Source organism: Ovis aries, chromosome 16, assembly GCF_016772045.2.
Source record: "Ovis aries strain OAR_USU_Benz2616 breed Rambouillet chromosome 16, ARS-UI_Ramb_v3.0, whole genome shotgun sequence".
Lineage (NCBI taxonomy): Eukaryota > Metazoa > Chordata > Mammalia > Artiodactyla > Bovidae > Ovis > Ovis aries.
This window is the reverse complement of record NC_056069.1, coordinates 1,539,628-1,566,407: the sequence shown is the minus strand read 5'-3', so window position 1 is coordinate 1,566,407 and position 26,780 is coordinate 1,539,628. Positions and strand designations below refer to the sequence as shown.

The following is a 26,780-nucleotide window of genomic DNA, read 5'->3' as shown; positions in this document are numbered from 1 at the left end:
GTGCGCGCGCGTGCAGTGTAAGTTAATGTTAATTCAAAAGGAAAACCTCAATGTATTTTTCTGTCTCTGAAAATGGGATTAGCTGACCCTTAGGCGCAGCTATGCGATTTTGCTTGTTTTCGTTTTCTAGGCTTCTCCTTGTTATTTAGCCCACAAAACACAAGCCTCTTTCTTCTCTGACACAGGGAAATTGGAGTATCTTGTATTCAGCTACATTTTCTTTCTTTTATTTGCTTTCTTTTTATTTTTTTTTATGAGTAAAGACAGGAAAATAATTTTAGTATCTCAACATCTGGTATCAGAATTGCTTATAATGAAACATTGGCTTTTTTGAGAAAATGCACTGATAAATTCACTTTGGAGTCTCAGGGCCTTGGTATTATCATCCGGCTTCCAGGTTTTCAGAGGAAGAGAGAAAAGTTTTGCTGCTAAGTAAGGAAGAGGGAATTGGGGATTTGGCTTTTCTGGGGGCATCCAGAGTAGGTGAACCGTCAGCATGAATGGTGTTTAGGGAAGCAAAAGAGGGATGACTTCCAAAACTGTCAATCTTTAGAAAAGATGTGAGGGAGAATAGAAAGGCTAAAAGAAAGTTTTCGTATATTCTTTGGAGAATAATTAAACTAGTTTTTACCTCACCTCTCATCTCTCCAGTGAAATCTTCTAATTTCTTTGTGGGAGGAGGAGGTAAGTTTTACGTCCTTGTTGGTGACCAAAATGTTTTCATAGATTCAAGAGTCAGAGCTTAGGAGGAAAGATATTGTCTGGGTCACATACTGTGGAAAGTGAAGTGGCTTAGTCGGGTCCGACTCTTTGCGACCCCATGGACTGTAGCCCACCAGGCTCCTCCATCCATGGGATTCTCCAGGCAAGAATACTGGAGTGGGTTGCCATTTCCTTCTCCAGGGGATCTTCCTGACCCAGGGACTGAACACAGGTCTCCTGCAATGCAGGCAGACACTTTAACCTCTGAGCCACCAGGGAAGCCCGGGCTGTTTAAAATACTAGTTTTTGCACAACACTCCCAATTGGCTGCAGAGTTGATCTGATTCAGTTAAAATAGCTAAACCACTCAACTACATTATCTTTCATTCCGCAATATATTTAGGAGGAAAGATGTAAGGAAGAACCAGTCGTTTGTAAAAAGCCAACATTCCATATATGATGTGTTTTGTGTAAGCTTATATCTTGTACAAACTGGTAGGTGTGTTAGTTTGCTAGGGCTGCCCTCACAAATATCACAGACTAAATGGCTTAAGCAGTAGAAATTTATTTTCTCACAGTTCTGTAGGCTAGTCTAATCTCAAGATGTTGGCAAGGGTGCTTTCGTTATGAGGTTTCTCTCGTTGGCCTGTGGATGGATGTCTACTCCCGCTTGTTCACAAGGTCTTTCCTCAGTCATAGTTTCTGTGTTCTGTTCTCCTCCTCTTGTAAGAAGTCTGGCCTCATTTTATCCTAATGACCTCTTTAGAGGCCTATCTGTAGATAGAATTGCATTCTGAGGTACGGGGTGTTAGTGTTTGAACACACAAATTTTGAGGGGATACGATTCAGTCAACAGTAAGGCGCCTGCAGTTTTGGGGAAATTTCTACACACATTTACCCACATACCCGCTATCTCTGAAGATGCACATATTTTTAGCTGCTACACAAAAACATATATGCATCTTGGTGCAGATTGAGGGAGTTCTGCCATTGCTAGAGGCATGGTGGCAGAGATAGGCAGTAAATCTACCTAATACAGCATGATGTCGCCCACCAGGAATGTTTCCTGTTCTGCTGCACTCTTTACAATCACACTGGGGCTTCTTTCCTCACCTCTGTAAACTCCAAATGGTATTACTTCAAGTCATGCTGTACTTGTGAAACTCAGACCTTGACTTGTCTCCTGAAAGAGCGCGTACTTTTTTGTTAAAACTCAGATCCTGGCTTGCTTTATTTATTTTATTATTTATTTATTTATTTTTAAATTTTACTTTACAATACTGTATTGGTTTTGCCATACATTGACATGAATCTGCCACGGGTGTACATGAGTTCCCAATCCTGAACCCCCCCTCCCACCTCTCTCCCCATATCATCTCTCTGGGTCATCCCAGTGCACCAGCCCCAAGCATCCTGTATCCTGTATCGAACCTAGACTGGCGATTCGTTCTTTAGAACTTCTACAATTGCTCAAGCAGAATACTTCCAGTGTTTACCAAGGAACAGGACCTCTAAATGTATCCAGTGTGCCCATCTTTTACGAGAAACCTGTCAGCTTTGAAGGTGTCTAAGGATGTTCCCTCTCCAGGTGGGGATGAAGAAGTTGGTTGTAGCATCTGAGTCCAGCTTTCATTTGGGTGTCACCTCCGTTGGTGGCCATGTGCTTGAAGAAGTGGGGTGCAGGGTGGCCTCCACTCCAGAGGAACTTATGTGAGTTATGATTTGTTCAAGATAATTGTGATAATTTCCGTTCCTCTTGCTGGTGATTAGTTTGAGCATGGAACCTTGGAGAAAGTCTGCCCAGTGGCTTCTGGAAAGAAGAGCATGTGGGAGACAACATCCTTCTTTATTCCTGGTTGTCATTTTGTCCACCTTGATATTTGGCATTGTTGCAGCTATTGTATGTCCATAAAGGGCCTTTATCTATTTCAGTACAGTGGTATCTTATAGGAGTGCTGAGAGAGTCAACTGAGTTTAAATGCTTGTATAACATTTAGAACTGTCTAGGACGTGATAGGAGTTCAACAAGTATTGTTATTATAAATGTGATAAGCATATTATCAACCATGCTGAAGATGGCAGAGCCCCTGCCATGATGACATTGCTGAGATGCTGAATTAACTCTAACCCCAACTCTGTAGTTATCTACCATTGGGCATCTTATTTTGTGAGGTAGTCCATACCCTCCTTATTATTGAGGATACTTTAAATTGGGACTTACATTACTTGCAACAAAAATCATCCTTACTGATGTATATCAATAGGCTCTTCTGAGTGGAGACATAGCACACATCACCAGAAATTTCCACTGTTTTCCAGTACTACTAAATGTGCTCGGAAAATTAGTCATTTGTTAAAGGGTTAACTATGCTTTATAGTCAAAGGCAGTATTTTTCATCTTCCAAGTCATTCATGCCAGGTACTCAGGTATTTCAAAAACAATAGACCTTGTATTTCTTGGAGGCAGGAATTTAGACTTTGTAGTTTCAAATAGTTGGACTTGAAAGCACTAATATGTCACTTACTGGTTCTGTGACCCTGGGCAGTTTGCTTAATATGTATGTGTCTAAGTTTATCTGTAAGGTGGAAATAATCTTCATGTTCCATGGTTATAGAAAGGATTGAATAAAATTACACATGCAGTAATAATATTGACATTTTCCTCTTGCCACCATGTACTATATTAAAACTAATATGTTTTCTCCCATTCATGAATCTACCTAAAAATGTATTAAACAATTCATCAAAGCAGAGTTGCACTTTACCTACAGCTGCTTAAACTACCCTGAATGAAGATCTTGACAGTAGGGCCCGTGAGCACTGGAGTGATTCTAGTTATGGATGAGCCTATTCATAGTTATTGCCATTTGTGAAGCATTTGAAAATGGACATTTGATTTTCAATAATGTGCTGAGAGAAATGATGAAAATTTCCTCTGACTTGACACAAAAGCCTTAAAATGTTTTCTCTCATTTCACAGAAAAGCACTTACTTGATTTCAGTGTCCTTGAGAATATTCCCAACCAAAAGGCCATGGATCAGAATGATTTGCATTGAACAGAACCCTAAACAGGCTAAAGGAATGCTTGCCAAACACAACTCACCTGGGGAAAATGTATGTCAAGGCGGGCTGTCTGTTGGAGGCCCAAGTGACTGGCGTGCTTTGCATTCAGATGAAGTGAGTGAAGATGTTTCCACTATGTTGGTCTTTATTCCTCAAGATACTTATAAAAGGAGTCCTGATTTCATGCTCTTCTCTTTAGGGAGAGAATAGTATGCTTCTTTTATATGGTCATAATGATGTTTAATTTTTATAACTTAACTGCCAGATATCCCAGAGTTAAAATTTTGTGTTTAATAGCAGTAAGTATCTTTAGGCAAGTGTTCTGGTCAAATTATAGTCCCCTTCTCCACCATTACAAGGCTGTTGATCCAGTGTCCTTCTTCAAATGGTCAGCATATACTTTATAGTGAGCCACCTCAAATCTTTTTCTGAAAGTAGATATAGTCTGTTCATTGACTTATTCACACAATGATGTAACAGATATTTATGGGTATTCATTATATACATGACCCTGTGCTGTTTTCAGAGAAACCAGAGGCAAATAAGACCCTCTACCTCTGTTCTCATGATTCTCATAACCCATTGGGAATGATAGTTATTAAATATCTTTACCAGTGATTTTTTTAAATTACCAAGAAGGAGAAACAAATGGTCTTATGAGAACATGAAATAAAAAGTGCAGGAATAATGATCCTCACATGCATATTCTGTAGAAAGCCTTCCTAACACTCAATGAATCTAAATTGCAGATCTCACAAACTTTTTGGCTGATTTGTATAGACAGACTGAAAGAGATGCTTTAGATTTAAATAACTGGGTCATCATTATTATTTGTCATTTAAAAAATTTTATCCATATTTAGCTCATGATTATCATCAATAAATAATAATCTTCAAAATCCCCAAACCATAATATATACTCTAAAAAATTTACTTGGCATACGTTTTTTCAACATCTGGGTTCTCTTGTCATTACTGCCTTTCCCTCTATCTCTGCTGATAACAGAGAGTGAAGTTCCCAGAGGAAGGTTCTACATTTTTCTATATTGTTTTGCAACATATAATGCAGCCAATATGCATGCCTGTTTTAAATAGACATTTTGATTATTTTATTTTGAGATAATTTTTCTTGACCACTAAATCTTTGGAAACTTTGTGGGCAGAATTCACAGCCAAGTGTGTATGTTGACAGATTCATATGGGAAATGGTCCAAGAATTTAGAAATGTAAAATATTGGAACTGAAAGGACTGAAGACATTATCAAGGCCTACTCCTTCATTTGCAGATGGGGAAAATAGTGACCAGATAGCAGAAGGGATATATCTAAATGCTATATCCCTCAAGATACTCCTTATATATTTTATTTTTGGTAGGTTCATCATCACTTGTGATAAGTTTTACTCTAATTGCTGAACCGACAAAGGGGCAGCTGCAAGTGGGGAAATGGAATGAGGGGCAAAGGCATTCAGCTAATACCAGGCTATCTAAGGAAGCTGCATTTGAATGCAGTATTTAACTTCTTTTCAGAGCAGTTTCTTCCTCTTTATCCATATAGAAACCAGCATGCAATAGATTGAGCACAAATGTAAAAGATGGAGGTTTGTACCAAGAAATATATATCTAGGAAAAGTCCAGGAAATCACTTTATTCATGTTTTGGTTTCATCTGGATGCACATGGTTAGAGCACAATTTATGTGGAGAAAATAAAATGTGACATTGTTCATTTTGAGGAAGGATGTGCCCTCCAAATCCAAGGCAGTGAACTGATTACTCTTTTTCAAACAAAACCTATTTAGTGCAGCTGAGGAACCTGCTGTTTCTCCCTACCCTTTGTAAAATTGCTGTTTAAATGTAACCTAATGGAAAATTGTATTGTTTTGCATCAAGAACTTCTGCGGCCTTTTCACTAACAGGAAGTCAAGGTCATGAAATGTTTGTATCTTCCAGAAATACTAGAAGATTCCGAAATACTACTCTGAAATAACTTAAACTTTTGAAGCACAGTGACTCTCAAGATGTCCATCTAGGTAGTTTTGTTATGTTTTAGTTGCAAGGAAAAAAAAAAAAAAAATTAGGCCACCATGATATGAAATTTGCTCCAGGAAGTTTGTTTTGATAAGATGCTTTAGAGCAATGGTTCTCAGTGCTGGCTGAATATTCGAATAACCAAGGGAGACTTTAAAATAATATAAGTCTACAGACATTCTGATTTTCTTAGTCATAAGTAGGGTTAGGAGGCTCAGATGGTAAAGAATCTGCCTGCAGTGCAGGAGACATGGGTTTGATCCCCTGGATGGGCATAGCAACCCACTCCAGTATTCTTGCCTGGAGAATTCCATGGACAGAGGAGCCTGGCAGGCTGTAGTTCATAGGGTTGTAGTTCATAGGTTGTAATTCTGTGTAGTTCATAGAATTACAGTGGGCAGAAGCTTTTATGTACCATCTTAGTTTTTCTTAATCTCCTTCAAGTTTTGAAGGCTCTTGCCCCTCCGACCTTGTTCTACCACTTTTATCTTTGCTAGATCCTTGTGGAACACCCCACCCACACCACCTTCATCTCTTCAACTCCCACCTCCCCTGACCTGGCTGGCACTCGAGATGAAATCCCAAGAGGCAAGAATCTCATGACCCATATGCTGAGTTCCAGCTATTGCAAGTTTCTTCTCTTTTTATGCAGATTTGGATAAAATGCCAAACCTCAGGGCATGGGATATGACTTCTTGAAGTAGCCATGGGCTGGATGGTGGTTGTTGTTCAGTCGCTCAGTCATGCCGACCTTGCGAACCCATGGACTACGGCATGCCAGTCTTCCTCATTATTCATCACCTCACATAGCTTGCTCCAATTCATGTCCATGGAATCAGTGATGCTATCCAACTATCTCATTGTCTGTCATGCCCTTCTCCTCCTGCCTTCAATCTTTCCCAGCATTAGGGTCTTTTCTAATGAGTTGGCTCTTCGCATCAGGTGGCCAAAGTATTGGAGCTTCAGCTTCGGCCATCAGTCCTTCCAGTGAATATTGAGGACTGATTTCTTTTAGGATTGACTGGTTTGATCTCCTTGCAGTCCAAGGCACTCTTAAAAGTCTTCTCCAACACTGGAGTTCAAGAGCATCAATTCTTCAGTGCTAAGCTTTCTTTATGGTCCAACTCTCACATCCATATATGTCTAGTGAAAAAACCATAGCTTTGACTAGATGGACCTTTGTTGGCAAAGTGATGTCTGTTTTTTAATATGCTGTCTGGGCTTGTCATAGCTTTTCTTCCAAGGAGCGAGTGTCTTTTAATTTTGTGGCTGCAGTCACCATCTGCAGTGATTTTGGAGCCCAAGAAAATAAAGTCTGTCACAGTTTCCATTATTTCCCCATCTATTTGCCAGGAAGTAATGGGACTGAATGCCATGATCTTCATTTTTTGACTGTTTTTTTTTTAATTTTTTTAAATTTTAAAATCTTTAATTCTTACATGCATTCCCAAACATGAACCCCCCTCCCACCTCCCTCCCCATAACATCTCTCTGGGTCATCCCCATGCATCCCCATGAATGTTGTTTTAAGCCAGCTTTTTCACTCCCTTCTTTCACCTTCATCAAGAGGCTCTTTAATTTTTTTTTACTTTCTGCAATAAGGGTGGTATCATCTGCATATCTGAGTATCTGAGGTTATTGATATTTCTCCCAGAAATCTTGGGCTTGATGGTAAGGGGAGGCAGCTAACCGTGAGGCAAATCTTGGCTAGTGGAAGGGTCTGGGTTCCCCCTCCTTCTCTCTTCTGTCGACTGTTCTGAGGTGTAGCTGCTTCTGACATATCTGGAGAAGCCCTGTCGAGCAACTGCTCTATATTGTCAGTACTTTTTGTGAAGTGTGAGCATCAAAAAGAAATGCTGTACAACATTATTGTGTATCTCTATGCCCACTTTTCTTGTCTCTTCACCTTCACTGTCCTGTGACTGTGCTACCTAAGTAAAGTCTCCGCGTTCTACTTCCTACAGAGACTGAGTTGAGACCATTTTTTTTTAATTCCTTAAGTAATTCTACCACATAGTCAGACTAGAAAAACACTTCCTCTGAGAAAGGTCTGAACTCTCATCACTTCCAGAGATGATGTATATAGACATGGAGTTTTCATTAATGTTCCTTTTTATTAAATTTTAAAGCAAGTGTAGAATAAAATTTAAAATTCTCTCTTTGCCCTTTTCTCACCGTTCCCTATTCACTCACTTTCTTGGAGTCGCAGCATTAATATTGTGAATAGTTTGATGTGCTGCCTTGTAGAAGTGTGTTCTGTATACAGACATAGAGTTCCAAGGTTCTTTTACTTTTTGCATGAATGTGATCATCTATCCGTATTGTCTTGTAATGGTTTTTGTTATTTAACAGCATTTCTCAGAAAATGTCATAATACAGAGAGACTCTTTGTTCTTTTGAGTTGTGGTAAAGTATTTCATAATGTGGATATATGGAATAATTTTCCCTTATTCTTACTAATGAGGATTTAGATTATAACTTTTAAATATTAAAAAATTAGGCTGAATTTTTGTATATGGAATTTAGAAAGACGGTAATGATGACACTATATTGCAAGACAGCGAAAGAGACACAGATATAAAGAACAGACTTTTGGACTCTGTGGAGAAGGCGAGGGTGGGATGATTTGAGAGAATAGCATTGATACGTTTATATTACTATATGTGAAATAGATGACCAGTCCAAGTTTGATGCATGAAACAGGGCACTCAGAGCCGGTGCACTGGGACAACCCTGAGGGATGGGATGGGGAGGGAGGTGGGGGGGATTCAGGATGGGGGATACATGTACACCCATGCCTGATTCATATCAGTGTATGGCAAAAACCACTACAGTCTTGTAAAGTGATTAGCCTCCAATTAAAATAAATAAATTTTTTTTAAAAAGGAAAAAATTATGCTGAATTGAGCATCCTTGAGTGTGTATCTTTGTATACATGAGAATGTAATTCTCAAGAACAGATAATTGAAACTGGAGTTGCTGAGTTGAAAAGTATAGTTACAGTAAATTTTGATAGATACTTCCAAAATGCCCTTTAAAATTTTCTACCAAAAGTATAGGAGAATTACTGTTTTTTTTTTCATACTTTTGCCAATAACTGGCTATTATCAGTTTAAAAAAATTGTTAATTTAGGCAAGTAATGATATCCCATGTTTGTTTTAGTTTACTAAACATCATTTTTTTATGTTTATTTTAAACCTCTTGGCTTTCCACCTTTAGTTTGGAAATTTTTATTAAACTTTACTAGAACAGAATGTGATTAAGTGTGGTTGCTGAGAATTTGGACTGTTCTTTATAACAATAGTTTTCTAAGGCAGGTCTAATTATTTTACACTCTCTGTAACATTGGGTCTTAGAATTTGGAGGGCTGAGCCATCCCAGCCTCTTCTCTGAGAGGAGCCAGACATAGGAACCAGACATGGGCACCAGACAAAATGATTGAAAAGATTGTCTATTATTTGGATGGCTGGAAGAGGCCCTCACACCTGCCTGGCCTACTCTTCAAATCTCTTGTTAACTTTAACTCCACCCAGCCAGTTTGTACAGAGGCAGAACATGCTGAGAACTTTCCCTAAAGACAGAAAAACATGCCACGAAGTCTGCATCCAGAAAAGCTGTGCCAGGATTTCCCTGGAAAACAAGCTTTAGGCAAGCTGAAGTTGTTTTGCCAAAGCCCAGCTTCTCAGTATGATTGGACCATGGCTATAGCATGGATAGGGAATGTGTGAAAATGAGGTTTACAACCAGATGTGGACTTCAGACCCCAAAGTAATCCTGTATCTCTACTTTTTGTATAGATAAACAATATTTTTATGCATTATCTTTCTCCTGGGGGAAAATAGAGTCATGGTCCTTATTATTGAGATGCATTTATTATGATAAAGAGGCATGGTCCTTGTTCTTAAAGTCTCTCAAAGTTACTGGGGAAATAAGTGTTATTATGTCTGGTTGAAATTTATAATATGATTGGTGAGAAGAAACATCTTCACATAAAGTGACTCAAGAACACTTTAAAAAGCAATGTATAATGAATTTGATATATTCAGCACAGAAGGGAGCAATATGAGTAGTTAACTTGGACACAGTTCTAAGAGGCAATGTTTAGCATTTTGGAGCCTAGGAAGTTGGCTTCCTTCCATTCTTTCCTCTTAATTTTCCATCCTTGCTTATCCCAGTTATCTCCTTCACAGTTAACAGAGATGGAAAGTCAGCCAGCACCCCAGACTGGCTCTGCTTCCCAATCCATTGTTTCAGAGAGAAGGACCAGACCCTGTTTAGTGTGATAGATTTTAGCTTAGACTATTTGTCTTCACTGCCTTTGACAGATCCCCTTATCTGTGGGATTCAATTTAATTCGGCATATTTATTGAGAAGCTTTTTAGTGTCAAGGAACTGTATGATGAATGCTACAGGGAGATTTAAATAAGAGTTGATAGGAGTATGTAGGAGGGGGCTATTTATTTTGTGTATGTTGAGCTCATGCAACTTATGGGACATCTAGAAAAAGATAACCAGCAAGCCATTGGGTAGTTAGATCTAGAAATTAGGAGAATGGACTGAGATGATTACAGAAATTTAGGATTCATTAATGTCTATTTACTTGAAACTTTGGGATGAGATTCCCCCAGAGGAAGAAGGATGAGGATACAAATATTCAGTTTTAAAGAGAGAATAGAGCAAAGCTACTGGAAAACCAAGGAAGTCTTATTAAAATGTTATAATTGGGGACTTCTTTTTTTTTTTTTTTCTTTTTTCTATTTTTTTTTATTAACAAGCAAAATAATAATTAAAAAACAACAACACAACAACAAAACCCTTAAAGTTGGAACTGCAATAAGTCAAACTGCTGCTGGAGTTCACAGATGTACCCAGGGTACATGCTCCCTCATTGCAAGGCAGGACCTAGGCACATAACTGTGCATTTAGGTATATATGTGACCAGGAAGTCAAAGAGGTGGAAACCACTGGAGAACAGAAAGCATCAAAAGTTTTTCATCAGGCAATTCCAAAGCGCTCTGCTCTTTTCCTCTTCTTTGCCTCTGTATCCTCTGTGGTTCCTGTTCCAGCTGAACTTGTGACAATCCCAAACCGCTCCTTCCTCTTTTTCAGCTTTTCGTCATCCTCTGACTTTCTGGAGACTGAAGAGACATTCAAACCAAACCTTTGAGCTCTTTCTTTTAGCTTATCCAAGTTAACCATGGGCTTGGTGTCAGACGACAGGCCTTTTGATGGAACTGGAGAAATCCCAAATCTAGCTGCCCGCGCAGCTTTCTTACTCTCCAAACTCACAGGTACATTGAATCGTTCATCTCTCTTCTGCATCCTCTCAGTCTGTGGTATTTCAGATGTAATTTTTACCACTTTTTTCTCTGCTGCCACATCAACAGTTTTTTCAGGAGGTTCTTCCTCTTTGACAGGCAGTTCTAAGGGCTTTGGTTCTTCTTCCTCTGTTTCATCTCCCAGTACATCTTCTTCATTTGCCTCCTCTTCAGCATGCTCTTCAAGATATGCCTGGAGCCTGTTGATGAGATCTTGTTTTATTCCCTTGGTCTCCAAACCACGAGCAAGACACTCCTGCTTTAGTTCAGCAAGCTTCAGCTTATGAAGCTCCACCGTCTCAGTCGCCATCTTGTTACCCCTCCTAATTGGGGACTTCTATGTTTACTTAATGTAGAGTAAAAGGGACCAGATTCACTCTTCTGCCTGAAAATAAATAAATAAATAAAATAGAAAAATATTGTAAAACAACAATTTTCAAGATAATGGACATTAAGCAGAAAACAACAGTGATCCACATAGGATAGGGATAATTGAGATAAGCCCTAAAATTGCCCCAGCTACTACCTTGAGGGAATTTCTAGGCTGCAGCACAGAGCCAGTACTGCCAGTGCCTGGTGGACTCCATGAGTTGAAGAGATGAATTGGAGAGTAGAGCCCAAGGTAGCTAGTGTTCATAGGACAGAATACTGGAGAGAGAACTGCACAGAAAGAGAACTTAGAAATCTGAAGATGACATCTTCAATAATAGTGGACAAAGATATTAAAACATTATTATGACTGTATTCCATATACTCACAAATTTAAAGGAAAGATTGAACATATGATCAGAGTCATGAAAAAGAGCCAATTCAAATTTTTAGAGATGAAAAGTGCAGTGTTTGAGATGAAACTACACTGGATGGGATTAATACCAGATTAGATATTGCAAAAGAAAATACTGGTGAAGTTGAATATATAGAAATGCTCCAAAATGAAACACAGCAAAAAAAAAAAAAAAGAATATCAGTGAGTTATAGGAAAAGTACAATTAACCTAACATACAAGTACTTTAAGTCCTCAAGAGGTGGAGGGAATATTTTTTAAAATAATTAATGGCTGAAATTTTTCCAATTTTGATAAAAACCCACATATCACAAACCTTCATGAACCCCAAGCACAAAAAATATTCAGGAAACTACATTATGGCATACCATAATGAAATTGCTCAAAACTAATGATGAAATATCAAAAGTAGGTAGAGAAAAGCACATTCCATACAAAGAAACAAAGATATGGATGACAGCAGATTTCTCACTGGGAATAATTTAATCATAAAGGCAGTGGAACAATCTAAGTACTAAAAGGGAAAAATAAATAACCTATAAAGCCAGAACTCTATGCGCAATGAAAATACTTTTCAAACTAAAGATGAGTAAAGACAGTTTCACATGTGGAAAAAAAAACCAGCAAGAAAAGAACTCATCACCAGAACACTTGTGCCACAAAAAAGTTAGCTTAATGTTAAAGGAAATTCTTTAGACAGAATGAAAATGCTTCTAAATGGAAATTTCTACACAAAGGCATGAAAAGCACCAGATATGATACTATATGGTTACATGTATAGCTTTTTTCTTATAAAGTAAATGTTTCCAAAAGAAAAATTCTTTAACAATGGTAATATTAATGTGTCCTGGGCTTTATTTCATAGGTGTAGGTAAAAATGTATGACAAAAATGGCAAAAGTCCTGAAAGGACAGAAGTGAAGTATAGTATTTCAAGGTCTTACACATAAAGTGTTATAAAAGTCACTTGAAGCTAGAGTTTAATAAGTTACAGATGTATGTTACAAACCTAAAGCAACCAGTAAAATGAAAAGAGAGCTAATAAGCCAGTAAAAAGATGAAATAATAAAAGTTATTAATTCAAAATAACACAGAAAAAGAGGTAAAAGAGAATGAAGAAAAAGGAGACTGATATGAAACAAGTAGCAAGATGATAGACTTAAGCCTGGCCATATCAATAATCACACTAGTTGTAAATGGTCTAAAAAGCCCATTTGAAAGTCACAGATTTTCAGGTTCAATTAAAAAAAAACAACTAGATGTTGTCTACAAAAAAACACAGTTTAAATATATTGATGCATGAGACAGGGTGCTCAGGGCTGTTGCACTGGGATGACCCAGAGGGATGGGATGGGAAGGGAGGTGGGAGGGGGGATTCAAGATGGGGAACACATGTAAACCCAAAGCTGATTCATGTCAATGTATGGCAGAAACCGCTATAATATTGTAAAGTAATTAGCCTCCAATTAAAATAAATTAATTAAAAGCTAAAAAAAGACTAAATAAATATAAAGGCAAAAACAGATTACAGGTAAAAAGTTGGGGAAAATATGCTGACTCTAATCAAAAGCTAATCACAGGACTTCTCTGGTGGTTTAGTGGTGAAGAATCCACCTTGCAATGCAGGGGACACAGGTTTGATCCCTGATCAGGGAATGATCAAACCTGATTATTACCAGATCCTACATGCCGTGGAGCAACTAAGCGCACTTGCCACAACTAGAAAGCCTGCATGCCGCAGTTATTGAGCCTGTGTGCTCTGGAGACCTTGCGCCAAAACCAGAATCTGCATGCTATAACAAAAGTTCCCGCATGATGCAGTGAAGATCCCATGTTCTGCAACTAAGACCCGAGACAGCCAAATAAATAAATATTTTTTTAAAAAGCTAACTGAGTGACTATATTAACTTCAGGCAAAGAAGCTTTTAGAGAAAATAGCTCTACCAGAGATAAAATGGTCATTTCCTGGTGATAAAGCGTCCACTTTATTAAGAGGACATAACAACCCTAGATAAATGAAGCCCCTAATAAGAGGGCTTTATAATACATGAAGAAAAACTGATAGAACTAAGAAGAGAAGTAGGAAGAAAAACAATTATACTGAGAGACATAAGTGCATCTCAACGAGCAGACAGAAAGGCAGCAACGATGTAGTAGACTTGGACAGTCCTACTAGTGAGCTTGTCCTGACATTTGTAAAATACCCCACCCACTCCACCACCCCTGCAGCAGTAAAATGCACATGCTTCTCGAGTGTCTCCAGCACAGTTGTCGAGATATACCATATTCCAAGTCTTAAAACAAGTTGCAGTAAATTTAAAAGGATTAAAGTCATGCAAAGTATGTTTTTTAACTACAGTGAAATTAAATTATAAATCCAGCCTGGAAAGATGTGTAGAAAGCCTCCAAATATTTAGAAACTAAATAATACTCTTCTGAATAAAAAGAGAAATTAGAAAGTATTTTGAACAGTGTGAAAATGAAAACACACCATATCAACATTTGTGGAATGATGCTAGAGGATACTTAGGAGAAATATAGCGAGAGATCACTGTTTTAAAAAAGAAAAAGGTCTCAAATCAATGCATTCACTTTTTCCATAAGAAATGTGAAAAAGAAGAGCAAATTAAAAGCAAACTCAGTATAGAAAGGAAGTAATAAAGACTAAAGCAAAAATCAATGAGATATAAAACCAAAAAATGGAGAAAACCAATGAAATAAGAGCTAGTTCTTTTAGATAATTAAAATTGATCAAGTATATCCAAACCACTGAGGACAAAAAGAGAGAACACACACATTACCAAAATCAGGAACCATTGAGATAATACCATTACAGATTCTACAGATATTAAAAGAATAACAAGGGAGAGATTATGAACAACTTTATTCCTATAAATTGAACAACTTAAAATTTTCTTGAAAGATACAAACTACCAAAGCTCATTCAAAAAGAAAGAGATAAGCTGAATAGCTTGTCTGTTTTAGAAATTGAATTTGTAATTAAAAGTTTATCCACAAAGAAGCCATCAAGACCCAGATGGTTTCACTGGTGAATTTCACCTAATATTTGAGGAGAAAATAATGCCAATTCTATATAAACTCTTCTAGAAAAAGGAGGAGGAAATACTTTCCTACTCATTCTTTGGTGCCAACATCACCCTAATTCCAAACCATGACAAAGACATTATAAAAAAAGAAAGCTGCTACTTGATAAATTTGACTTTATCAACGTTAAAAAAACTTCTGTGTTTTGAAATATACTAAGAAAATGAAAACAAGTTACAAACTTGTAGAAAATATTTGCAAAGCATATATTTGATAAGCTATATGTATGCAGAGTATATAAAGAGTTCTAGCTTAGTTATGAGAAAAAAAGATTTGAAATTATATTTCATCAAAGAAAGCACTGAAATCATAAGTATATGAAAATTTGTTCAATATAATTAGTAATTAAAGAAATGAAAATTAAATTCATAATTATTATGACTGAAATTAGTAAGAGTAACTTTACCCTTTGCTGGTGAGGATGTGGAGGAATTAGAATTCTCACATGCTCCTGCTGGGTGCATAAAATGGTACTGTCCCTTTAGAAAAGAGATGTGGCATGTTGTTGGTACATTAGATGGTACTTTAGAAAAACCCTAACATGTTATCCAGTCATTCAGTTCTTAGGTTTTTACCCAAGAGAAAAGAAAGTATATGCCCATATGAAGTTTTGTAAATGAATGTTCGTAACTGCTTTATTTGTAATAGTCCCAAACTGGAAGTAACCCAAAAGTTCATCAATAGCTTACTGGAGAAACAAATTGTGATGTATGCATATAGTGGAATACTGCTTGGCAATAAATGGGAATAAACAAGTGATGCCAGCAACAATATGGATATAATTCAGAAAAATTATGCCAAGTAAAAGAAGCCAAATCAAAACTGAAGTAGTTTGTATATTTCCATTTATATAAAATTGCTGAAAATGCAAACTAACCTGTAGTGATAGAAAACAGATCAGTGGCTGCTGGGGTTGGGGAGTGGGAGCAAGAGGCAAGAAAGCAGAATGACAGTGGAGCATGAAGAAATATTTGGGAGTAATGGGTATATGTGTGTGATAGTCATTCAGTCATGCCCAGTTCTTTGCAGCCCTATGGACTGTAGCCCATCAGACTTCTCTGTCCATGGGATTATCCCGGCAAGAATACTGGAGTGGGTTGCCCTTTCCTCTCCAGGGGATCTTCCCAACCCAGGGATCGAACCAAAGTCTCCTGCACATCCTGCATTGGCAGGTGGATTCTTTATCACTGTGATAAGATTCTTTATTACCTTGCGATAAGAGTTTCCTGGGTGAAAACTTATCAAATTGTAAGTGTGTAGTTTATTAATTATGTTTATTTAGTTTTTAAATATGAATTTATTTATTTTAATTGGAGGCTAATTACTGTACAATATTGTATTGGTTTTGCCATACTCAACATGAATCCACCACAGGTAAACAAGTGTTCCCCATCCTGAACCCCCTACCTCCTCCCTCCCCATACCATCCCTCTGGGGCGTCTCAGTGCACCAGCCCCAAGCATCCAGTATCATGCATCGAACCTGGACTGGCGATTCATTTCCTATATGATATTATACATGTTTCAATGCCATTCTCCCAAATCATCCTACCCTCTCCCTCTCCCACAGAGTCCAAACACTGTTGTATAAATCTGTGTCTCTTTTGCTGTCTCGCATACAGGGTTATCGTTACCATCTTTCTAAATTCCATATATATGCATTAGTATACTGTATTGAGTTTCTTGTATGTCAGTTAAACCTCAACAAAGCAGTTTTCAAATATCCAGTAATCATTTTCTGTATTATTGTAGATGAAATTCTTGTCCCATGTGTAACGAAGAAACCATTAAGGGGCATTACAGTTCTACATACCTGTTGTCTCACCACGTTCACAAACCGAAATACCCAAGTCATCTTAACTGTAATATCTAAAATATCTTTAAGAGGTAAAAAGCCATTACACCAACTTACATAAGGCTTACAGTATCCAGGGGTAATTTGTGATCTGCATCAGATCTGATTCATGAAGTGTGCCTCTTTTCTATGTGTGGTAGAGGTAACTTGAACACAAAATAGTGAGTAAGGTGGTACACTGCAAAGAGATTTCCATCTTTGCCATTAACTAGCTATGTGACTTTGGAGAAGGCAATAGCAACCCGCTCCAGCACTCTTGCCTGGAAAATCCTATGGACGGAGGAGCCTGCTGGGCTGCAGTCCATGGGGTCGCTAAGAGTCGGACACGACTGAGCGACTTCACTTTCACTTTTCACTTTTATGCATTGGAGAAGGAAATGGCAACCCTCTCCAGTATTCTTGCCTGGAGAATCCCAGGGACATGGGAGCCTAGTGGGCTGCCGTCTATGGGGTTGCACAGAGTTGGACACGACTGAAGCGACTTGGCAGCAGCAGCAGCAGCAGCAGCAGCAGCTATGTGACTAAAGACAAATCACTTGCCCTTTCTGTTCCTTTATTCAGCTTCAAAATAAAGTTGTGCTTACTAGATGGCATCTTGGGCTCTCTCTGGCTCCCTGATTAGGTGTACCTAATCATGCTGTATCATCATACAGATTTTTATTTTTTTATTTTGGCTCTGTCGAGTCTTAGTTGTAACACAGAGGATCTTCATCGAGGCATGCAGGATCTTTCTCTGAGAGATGTGGGCTTCTCTCTAATTGTGGCATGGGGGCTTATTTGCTCCAAGGCATGTGGAATCTTATTTCCTTGATCAGGTATTGAACCCTTTTCTCCTCTTTGCAAGTGGATTTTTAACCACTGGATCACTAGGGAAGTCCCATATGGAAATGTTTTGATGCTGTTTTCCAACACATCCATTGGATTTTATCCAACTAGTTTTATCAGTTATCTTTCACTAACATGATTCAACATTTAGGTGGATTAGCTGCTTACGACAGCCACCGCCTGGAGCATGGTAATGCGCACGATAGCACATTGTGCTCATTAGAGCCTTAAGGGCTGTGGGGTGTCCTGCAGAGGGAAAACAAAAAGAATTTTGTTTTGTTTTTGTCCTGTTTTCCTATGTTTTGGCCACTGAGTGATATGCTTCGCTGCACACCTGATAGATGTCTCATGATATGGGGAGTGCTGATGTCACACATTGTCTTCTGGAGCAAGAATTAATGGATGGGGGATGCTCTTAAAGAAGCAGTGTTCCGACCCTCTGAGACGAGGAAATGGAGCAGTTGAAAGTGGTGTGTGTGAGAGTGACCCAGGGTATGGAAAGAGACAGCTGGAGGGTGATCAGAATGAGCAGACGTTTTGCAGTGGGCTGAAGGGGAAGGAGGGGCAAGTGGCTTCCTTTGAGATGTGTGTTCTAAGACCCTCAGAGTTGCCTTCATACTCTTCCTACCGCCCCCTGCTCCTGTGGAGCCACTGAAAGTTGGTTTCTGCACACCCGTCAGTCTGCACATTCTGCTTGGCTTTGGATCACTCTCATTGGGTTAGTACAATACCAGATGGGAGTCCTACTATTGCCTTGGCTCAGTATCTCCTATTGTGTACAGAAGAAGGAGGTTTGATAGGGGAGCTTCAATGGTTACAAAGTTCCTCTGAGGCTGGATCTCCCCATCCAGGGCCCAGCTCTGTGGTATTTGAGGGAGTTCAGATCATTTTGATCATTTTCACCAATGAAACTAGCTTTTTTGCTTTTTTCTGTACATAAATTTACAAATATTTAAATGATAAGACACTACTTAAAATTTGAGGAAAAAAAGAAAGAGAGCTGACTTTTACTGCCTGAGATAACCACTGTCATCTTGATGACCACCTACCGTTTGTTGTCTTATATATATCTATATTTGCATAAATGGGATCATAATTTGTGGTAGGTAGAGCCCTCAAAGATGTCCACATCCTAATCTCCAAAACCTGTGAAATGTTAGGTTACATGACAAATGGAAATGAAAGAAGCAGATAGAACTAAGGTTATTAATCGGCTGACCTTAAAATAGGAAGATAATTGTAAATTATTCAGATGGGCCCAGTGTAGTCACCAGCATCCTTCAATGTGTCAGTGAAGGATGAGCAGCAGAAGAGTCAGTGTCAAAGTGATATGATGTGAAAAAGACTCCACGGAGTCATTGCTGGCTTTGGAGATAGAGAAGGGGGACACTAGCCAAGGAATGTGGGTAGCCCCTAAAAATTGGAAAAGCATATAAGTAAAAGTTATTATGCAAAAACATTATTATACAAAAAGCAAAAGTTATGAAAGATACTTGCCTCCCTTCTTTGTCTCTACTTCCTCACCCCACATAAACAATTTTAATGACCTGATATGTATTTTTTGATGCACTTTCACGCTTATTCAGTCACACACACACAAATGATTTTTAAATTATTTTGTAAAAATGGAAACACAATTCCCATTTAAGAGCATCACACTTCTCAAATGTTTTTTACAATTAAATGTGGCTTCAGGTGACACAATTGGGACAGGAATAAATACATTATAGACAAAATTGACAGGTGATAGAGGAATCTGAATCCAAAAAAGTAAATCAGAGAGCTTTCAGATTTTCAGAGTCTTTCCCCCTTGAGTTTCTGAGGTTTCTTGCTGAAATAGGAGTGAAATTTAGGACAAAGTGAGGTACTTATGCACTATTAAGAGAGGAAAAACAGATGCAGACAAGTAACATGAATTGCTTGATTTGTCTCATACATTTAACATTTAACATAAGTTGAGGCCAGGAACTTATACTAAAGACCCTTTTGCCCCACGGCATACTCACTGATAGGCTAGTAATTTTCAGAGGTTGCAGGCCCACCTTTGGGCAGAAATGCCCTGCAGGTGCTCGTGTAGTAATCTTACTGTTCTACTGGGATGGTGGTTCTGGCTGTTATCTTTTTTGTCCCTTCCTGCTGGACAAGTCTTAGTCCTCCCCCTGGCATAAGACTGGATGGCATTTTGAGTCAAGCTGTCTCTTGGAAGCTTAAGCTGTTATGAGAGACTGGGGGTGGGTATGGGAGTGGTTCAATTGGCATTCAGCTAAGTGGGAAAATGAGGAACAGCTTGCCAGCTGCAAGGAGAGTGTTTGCGAAGTATATGAAAGATAAAAGAAAAATTGTGAAAAAGCGTGTGCGTGTTTGTATAACTATGTCCATATAGCCTTCAGTTTATTTATTTAAAATGTTTTGTTCTTTAATAATCAGACTCTTCTGTCTTCTGAATGTTTCTAAAACCCATGCTCCCTTCCTTGAGATCATCCTCCCACCCAAGCCTAGAGAAGAGACAAGGCCATGGACCCCCAAACCTTCCACAGATGAGGTGGGACCCTGTGTGTGCTAGGAGGTGGAACAGGTGACCTCTTTCTCTCTGAGGCCTCCATCAGGTAATTTAAAACCTGTCAATGTTTACATTACCTCTGTGTCCATGAAGGATTCCTTGACGTTTTCCCATTTATGCACCTTAGGTGGGTAATTTAAGCTATTGTGTAGGTTGGTCCCAGTGACTTGCTCGTTTCACACTCACCTCAACTACCAGTCCTAATGATGAAACAGACACTGTTTATTGAGCTCTTATTATGTCTTAGACTGTGGAATCAGATTCCTTGACTTAAAATACTAGCCCTTCCACCTCCTAACTTGGAGGTGTCCCTTAAATGCTTTGAGCTTCAGATTTCTCACCTGGAGAATGGGACTAAAAAGTAGTACCCGATCCCATAGGGATGTTCAGAGCAGCTGATGGAGATAATAAATGGAAAGAGCATAAAATAGCACCTAGCATGCAGCAAACACTCAACACATGCTAGCTGTTGCTATTAATCCTCTTAACCTTCTTGGGAAGAGGGTATATTACCTGCAGTATTTAGAAATGAAGAAACAATTTCAGGGAATAAGGTAATAACTGGTTCTGGATCACACAGAGCCTGAGAAGTGGAACCAGAATTCATACTCGTCCCTTCTAATGGCAAAGCTGGATCATGTTAAAGGGACACTTCCTTACAAAGTTCATGAGTATTTGGGAAGGCAAATTCTTGCCTGTACGACTGAGCAAATGCCTCAGGACCTATCTCCTCATTCATGTGAAGTGGATGGAAGTGGATGATAGTTTTCTTGTGTAACAGTTGTTATGGTTAGGTAAGACCATGTAGTGGAAGCAGTAAGCGTACATGTTTTTAGCCTCCTCTCTTACTTTTCATTGGAAGCAGAACACAGCATAATGGAAGAGGCAGGTTTCCTACCTGAGAGCATGTTCTTAAATGAAAAATTCTTCTAGATTATTTCATGTTGTAGATCATCTGCATTCCCATGATGCTGGAGAACCAGTGGCTGATCATTCAGTGTTTTCTTTACCCAGACTGTCTCCTTCCTTGTTTGGAAGGACATGAGGTGTGTGTACAGCAGTGGATGGTACAGGGTGGTGATGAGCATTGGAGAAGGATTCAGAACGCTGACACCCTAGCCTGGCTGTGCCATCACCCACTGTGTGTGTGACTTTGTCAATCACTGAATGTCACTGGGATCCCATTTCCTCATTTTAAAATGTAGGCAGCAGTGTGTTATCTGATGTCCTCACATGGTTATCGTTAAGGACACACAAGCAATGAAGGAAAAGTAGAATCAAGCTGAGTAACGTGCTTATAAAAACCCAGAGATTTTTATTGATGTCAGACTCAACTTGATTGCTCTTTTTGGGTACTTCCCTGCTTGTCACTGGAGAAGGCAATGGCAACCCACTCCAGTACTCTTGCTTAGAAAATACCATGGATGGAGGAGCCTGGTGGGCTGCAGTCCATGGGGTCGCTAAGAGTCAGACATGACTGAGCGACTTCACTTTCACTTTTCACTTTCATGCATTGGAGAAGGAAATGGCAACCCACTCCAGTGTTCTTGCCTGGAGAATCCCAGGGATGGGGGAGCCTGGTGGGCTGCTGTCTATGGGGTCACACAGAGTCAGACATGACTGAAGCGACTTAGCAGCAGCAGCAGCAGCTGCTTGTCACTAAGAAGGCACCTTGGAGGGCTGGACTTGGCATCTACACACCACAGTTCAAAACTTAGCTCTAGGACCTTTGCATGTCCCATCAGGTCTCTGGATTTATATCTCCTTTTCTGTGAAACTGGAACCATTACCCCTGTCCTGCCTACTGAAAGATTTGTCATGATGATCAGGTGAGATCATGGATGTGAAAGCATTTTACAAACTGGAATATCATGTGAACTGTCCAGCACCCTGAACAGGGAATCATTGTATGCATTTATGTTATTTGAACTAGAAAGCCTCTGGTTTTTCTTCTTGCCCTGAGAACTTTACAGAACCATTTCCATTTCCTGCTCTCTCAGTTTCTTAATGACTTCCATCCCCACCTTCAAGATGGCACACCATTCGTCTGGCTTTGTTTGTCTTGAGCACATGGCCAAAGGCACATTGACTGGTGACATCCAAATTGGCCGGGTTACTGGTGGTCTCAGACCATTGGATGCTCAGCCAGGAACAGTCAAAGGCGAACAAAGCAAGGAAAACTTAAGATAATAGCAGCCTGATTCCAAGGCTGCAGGATAGGTATTTCCATCCAGAAATGATAGTTAAAATATTTAACAAACTGTAGGCAGGAAGAGGCTTCCCTGGTGACTTAGACGGTAAGGAATTCACCTGCAGTGGAGGAGACATGGGTTCTGTCCCTGGGTTGGGAAGATCCCCTGGAGAAGGGATTGCTACCCATTCTAGTATTCTTGCCCGGAGAATTTCATGGACAGAGGAGCTGGTGAGCTAAGTTCATGGGGTCACAAAGAGTCAGACACAACTTTGCGACTAACACTAATAGGCAGGAAGATCGGGCAGTGCCACCTCAGTAATGGAGCAGGTCCCAAGAGCCCTCTGCAGGATCAAGTTTGCCCTTTGGTTGCTAGGTGGTGTGGAGGTCTTCATCATAGGAAGTGTGACGGTGGAGCACTCAGGAGGCTGGGAGCAATGGATATTAACCAACTGGTTTGTAAGTCTTTCAGTAATTTCAGTGTACTATGAATATTTCAGCACTGCCTTAACTGAGACTATCAGCTTCTTCCCCAAGTATAACAAACATGAACTTTATATTTAGAATCTCTAAAGAGCTGGGTGATATGTCTGGAACTGCTTCCTTCTTTTCCTCCTCCTCCACTTTTCTCCCTCTCCCCTCCTATTCATCTCCATCTCCTCCTCTACCTTTCTCCTTCCTCCCCTTCTTCATAGCTGCTTTTAATATAGTATGAAAGAAAAACCAAAACATATGGAAAAAAGATGAACACATTCCTGCGCATTTGGAGTCCCAGACAGACTTTAGCCCTCTCCCTTCTAAGTCGTTACATTGAACCAATTTAACTCTCCTTAGCCTTAAAAAAAAACACCCCAACAAACTGTTTATAATTCAGCCACAGGGTTAAGTAAACAATTGATTCAAACAGGAACAGGACCCCTCCTTTTCTCTCCTGGCTTTCCTCTTAGGGCAGGACTTGAAGGTTTTCTGTCTAGAAAGGGATTGTAGCTGCCACAAAGAATAAGGGGACCCAAAGAGATGATTAATTAGGTCTAGAGTCTAGGCCAGGATGCAATCAAGAACAGTCGTGGAGAAATTCAAACACATTTACATGAAAAAAGTTGCATTTAAAACTACTTTTGTTAACACAAGCTGTCTGTTGTTGTTTTTTCTAGACAAAAGTATCTGAGAGTTAAAAGGCCACCTAAAGAAATTCCAGAGGGTGTGGCAGCTGAGCTGGTCTGCTTGGACCCCTGCTCTGCCAGTTAACTAGCTTTGTGAACTTGGCAAATAGCTTAACCCCTGTTTCTCAGTCTTCTCGTGTGTAAAATGTGAAAGAGAAAATAGTTTCTATCTCCAGTTGGGTGTGAAGATTATTTCTGTTTTTGTTTGTTTGTTTGTTTTGGCTGCACCTCACAGCATGCGGAATCTTAGTTCTCCAACCAGCGATTGGACACAAGTCCCTCTGTTGAAAGTGCGTAGTCTTCACCACTGGTCCGCTAGGGAAGTCCCTGGTATGAAGATTAAATGAGATCATTCGTGTTTAGAGCATTGGATTTACATTTAGTAATTGCTCAATATATACTTGTATTAGTAAGATTCTCCAGGTAAATAGAACAGAGAGGGTGTGTGCGTGTGCGTGTGTGTGTGTGTGTGTGTGTGTAGTGAGAGAGAGAGAAAGATGATGGAGACTGAGAAGTCCCATAAGCTGCCATCTCGGGCTGGAGACCCAGAAAACCAGAAGCGTAATTCCAATCTGAGCCTGAAGCCCTAAGAACCAGGGGAGCTGATGGTGTAAATCCCAGTCCAAGGACAAGACAAGACTAATATCACAGCTCAGTCACGCGGTGTCACTTCCATTGCGTTATATTCATCAAATTAGCCATAACGTCTTGCTCAACTCAAGGGGAGGGAAAATAGATTCCACTTCTTGATGGGGAGTGGCAAGGTTCTGGAAGAACACGTGGGACCTGAGATTGCTCAAGCCATGTTTGGAACTCATGACCTTCCATGGTTTATAAGCTCTGAAGTTCCTGGGATGGGAGAGACCATCACATACTTAACCACTTCTAGATAAACTACTAATTGAAGAGACTCTGGGGGCTGTTGGGTTGGTTGTTCGAGTGTGGCCCTGTTCTTTTACTGTTTTTCCCAATTGTTTTTCTCTGGCAAGAAAGTGAAGACCTATAGCAGAGAATCTTTTCTTATGTTCCCTATCTTGCTCCAGGCTACAAACTTTCCACAATAAATTCTGACTTAAAAGTTAAAGGATTCAACTGAGCACATCTGCCTTTCCCAACATTTGGCTCCCAAGGTCCTGCCAAGTTGCTGACATGGAGCAACTTGTTTCCTCAGGACTTCTTACAGGGAAGGAGCTCAAACTTGGAACCTAAACTAATATCCCAAGTTCAAAAGCAGTTCACCTTCTTGCAGGAGAATTGCATATAAGAAATATTCATCTCTACCCATTTATATGCTCAGGTCTCTATCCAGAGACATTCTATATAAATATTTTAACCTGTAACGATGAAGACACATTCTATTTTTCTTTGCCACAATAATAAAAGATTCTGTCATAGGGGTCAGTTCATGGATGTATTTTACTAACTTTGGTAACTAGATAGATTAGATTGGAAACTAAAAATTATTTTAAGTGAATTTTAATGAGATATTTCAAGCCTCTTGATGAAAGTGAAAGTGGAGAGTGAAAAAGTTGGCCTAAAGCTCAACATTCAGAAAACGAAGATCATGACATCCTGTCCCATCACTTCATGGGAAATAGATGGAGAAACAGTGGAAACAATGTCAGACTTTATTTTGGGGGGGCTCCAAAATCACTGCAGATGGTGATTGCAGCCATGAGATTAAAAGACGCTTACTCCTCGGAAGAAAAGTTATGACCAATCTAGATAGTATATTCAAAAGCAGAGACATTACTTTGCTGACTAAGGTCCGTCTAGCCAAGGCTATGGTTTTTCCAGTGGTCATGTATTGATGTGAGAGTTGGACTGTGAAGAAGGCTGAGCACCGAAGAATTGATGCTTTTGAACTGTGATGTTGGAGAAGACTCTTGAGAGTCCCTTGGACTGCAAGGAGATCCAACCAGTCCATTCTGAAGGAGATCAGCCCTGGGATTTCTTTGGAAGGAATGATGCTGAAGCTGAAACGCCAGTACTTTGGCCACCTGATGCGAAGAGTTGACTCATTGGAAAAGACTCTGATGCTGGGAGGGATTGGGGGCAGGAGGAGAAGGGGACGACTGGATGGCATCACTGACTCGATGGATGCGAGTCTGAGTGAACTCTGGGAGTTGGTGATGGACAGGGAGGCCTGGCGTGCTGCGATTCATGGGGTCACAAAGAGTCAGACACGACTGAGCGACTGAACTGAACTGAATGAGATATTTCACTCTTTCTTTCTTCTCTAATCGCTTTCCTCTGGGTTCACTCCATCTTTAGAGAAGTCAGGAAATGTACTGTAGTCATGGCTGCGGTTGTGGTGGCAGATCATGTTTTGAGTAGGGGTGGAGAGAATGCTTTCCCCTTCTCGGGGTTGTACATCTTGTCTAGAATATTGGACTGTGCCCTTCCTGTCTTCAGTCCATTGTTATTGCCACTGATGTGCTCACTGTCCAGGCTGAAGGGGGAAAGCTCTTCCCAAGGCAAGAGCTGGAGTGTAAGAGATTCAGTGGAAACCTAAGAGCCCTCTTAAGGCCTTAGACCAGAGCTTTCACTGTCACTTTCACTAAATTCTTTTATTTAAGCACTTCTTAATGCCAAACTTAGATTCAAGGGCAAAGAGGTGCTCTCTTCCCACAGTAAGGCATGGCTTGGGTGTGAATGTAGAAAGGGGTGAATAACAGAGGCCAAGAATTCAGTCAGTCACAGTTTCCCTTCCCTCTTTTTTTCTCTCGCTATAATTTATTTGTTGAAGAAGCCAAATAATTTGTCCTGTGGAATTTCCCACATCCTGGTTTTTTCTGATTGCATGCCCATAGGAGCGTTTGACATGTTTCTCTGTTCTTTGCATTTCCTTAAATTGGTATTTAGTTCTAGAAGTTTGATCTAGTGTGACTTTTTACAAGGATCTTTTACAGGTAGTGATATGCCATTTTATCAGGAGGAATAAACATCCCTTTGTCTCTCTTTTTAGTGTTGCATATGTGCATGCCTAGTTGTGTCTTGACTCTTTGCAACCCCATGAACTCTAGCTTGGCTTCTCTGTCCATGGGATTTTCCAGCCAAGAATACTGGAGTGGGTTGCCACATCCTACTCCAGGGGACCCTTCCAACTCAGGGACTGAACCCACGTCTCTTTTGTCTCCTGCATTGCCAGGAGCCATTTGTGTCACTGGTGACCACCACTGAGCACT

The 26,780-nt window shown here is 39.7% G+C and overlaps 1 protein-coding gene across 1 annotated transcript; it reads right to left on the bottom strand.

Annotated features, from left to right (window-relative positions):
* Positions 1 to 10,720: 10,720 nt before the first annotated feature.
* On the bottom strand, positions 10,721 to 11,435 carry LOC114118713 (SAP domain-containing ribonucleoprotein-like). Its single transcript, XM_042233645.1, has one exon. The coding sequence runs from the start codon at positions 11,419 to 11,421 to the stop codon at positions 10,789 to 10,791; it is 633 nt and encodes a 210-aa protein (XP_042089579.1). The 5' UTR covers positions 11,422 to 11,435; the 3' UTR covers positions 10,721 to 10,788.
* Between the last annotated feature and the right edge of the window lie 15,345 nt (positions 11,436 to 26,780).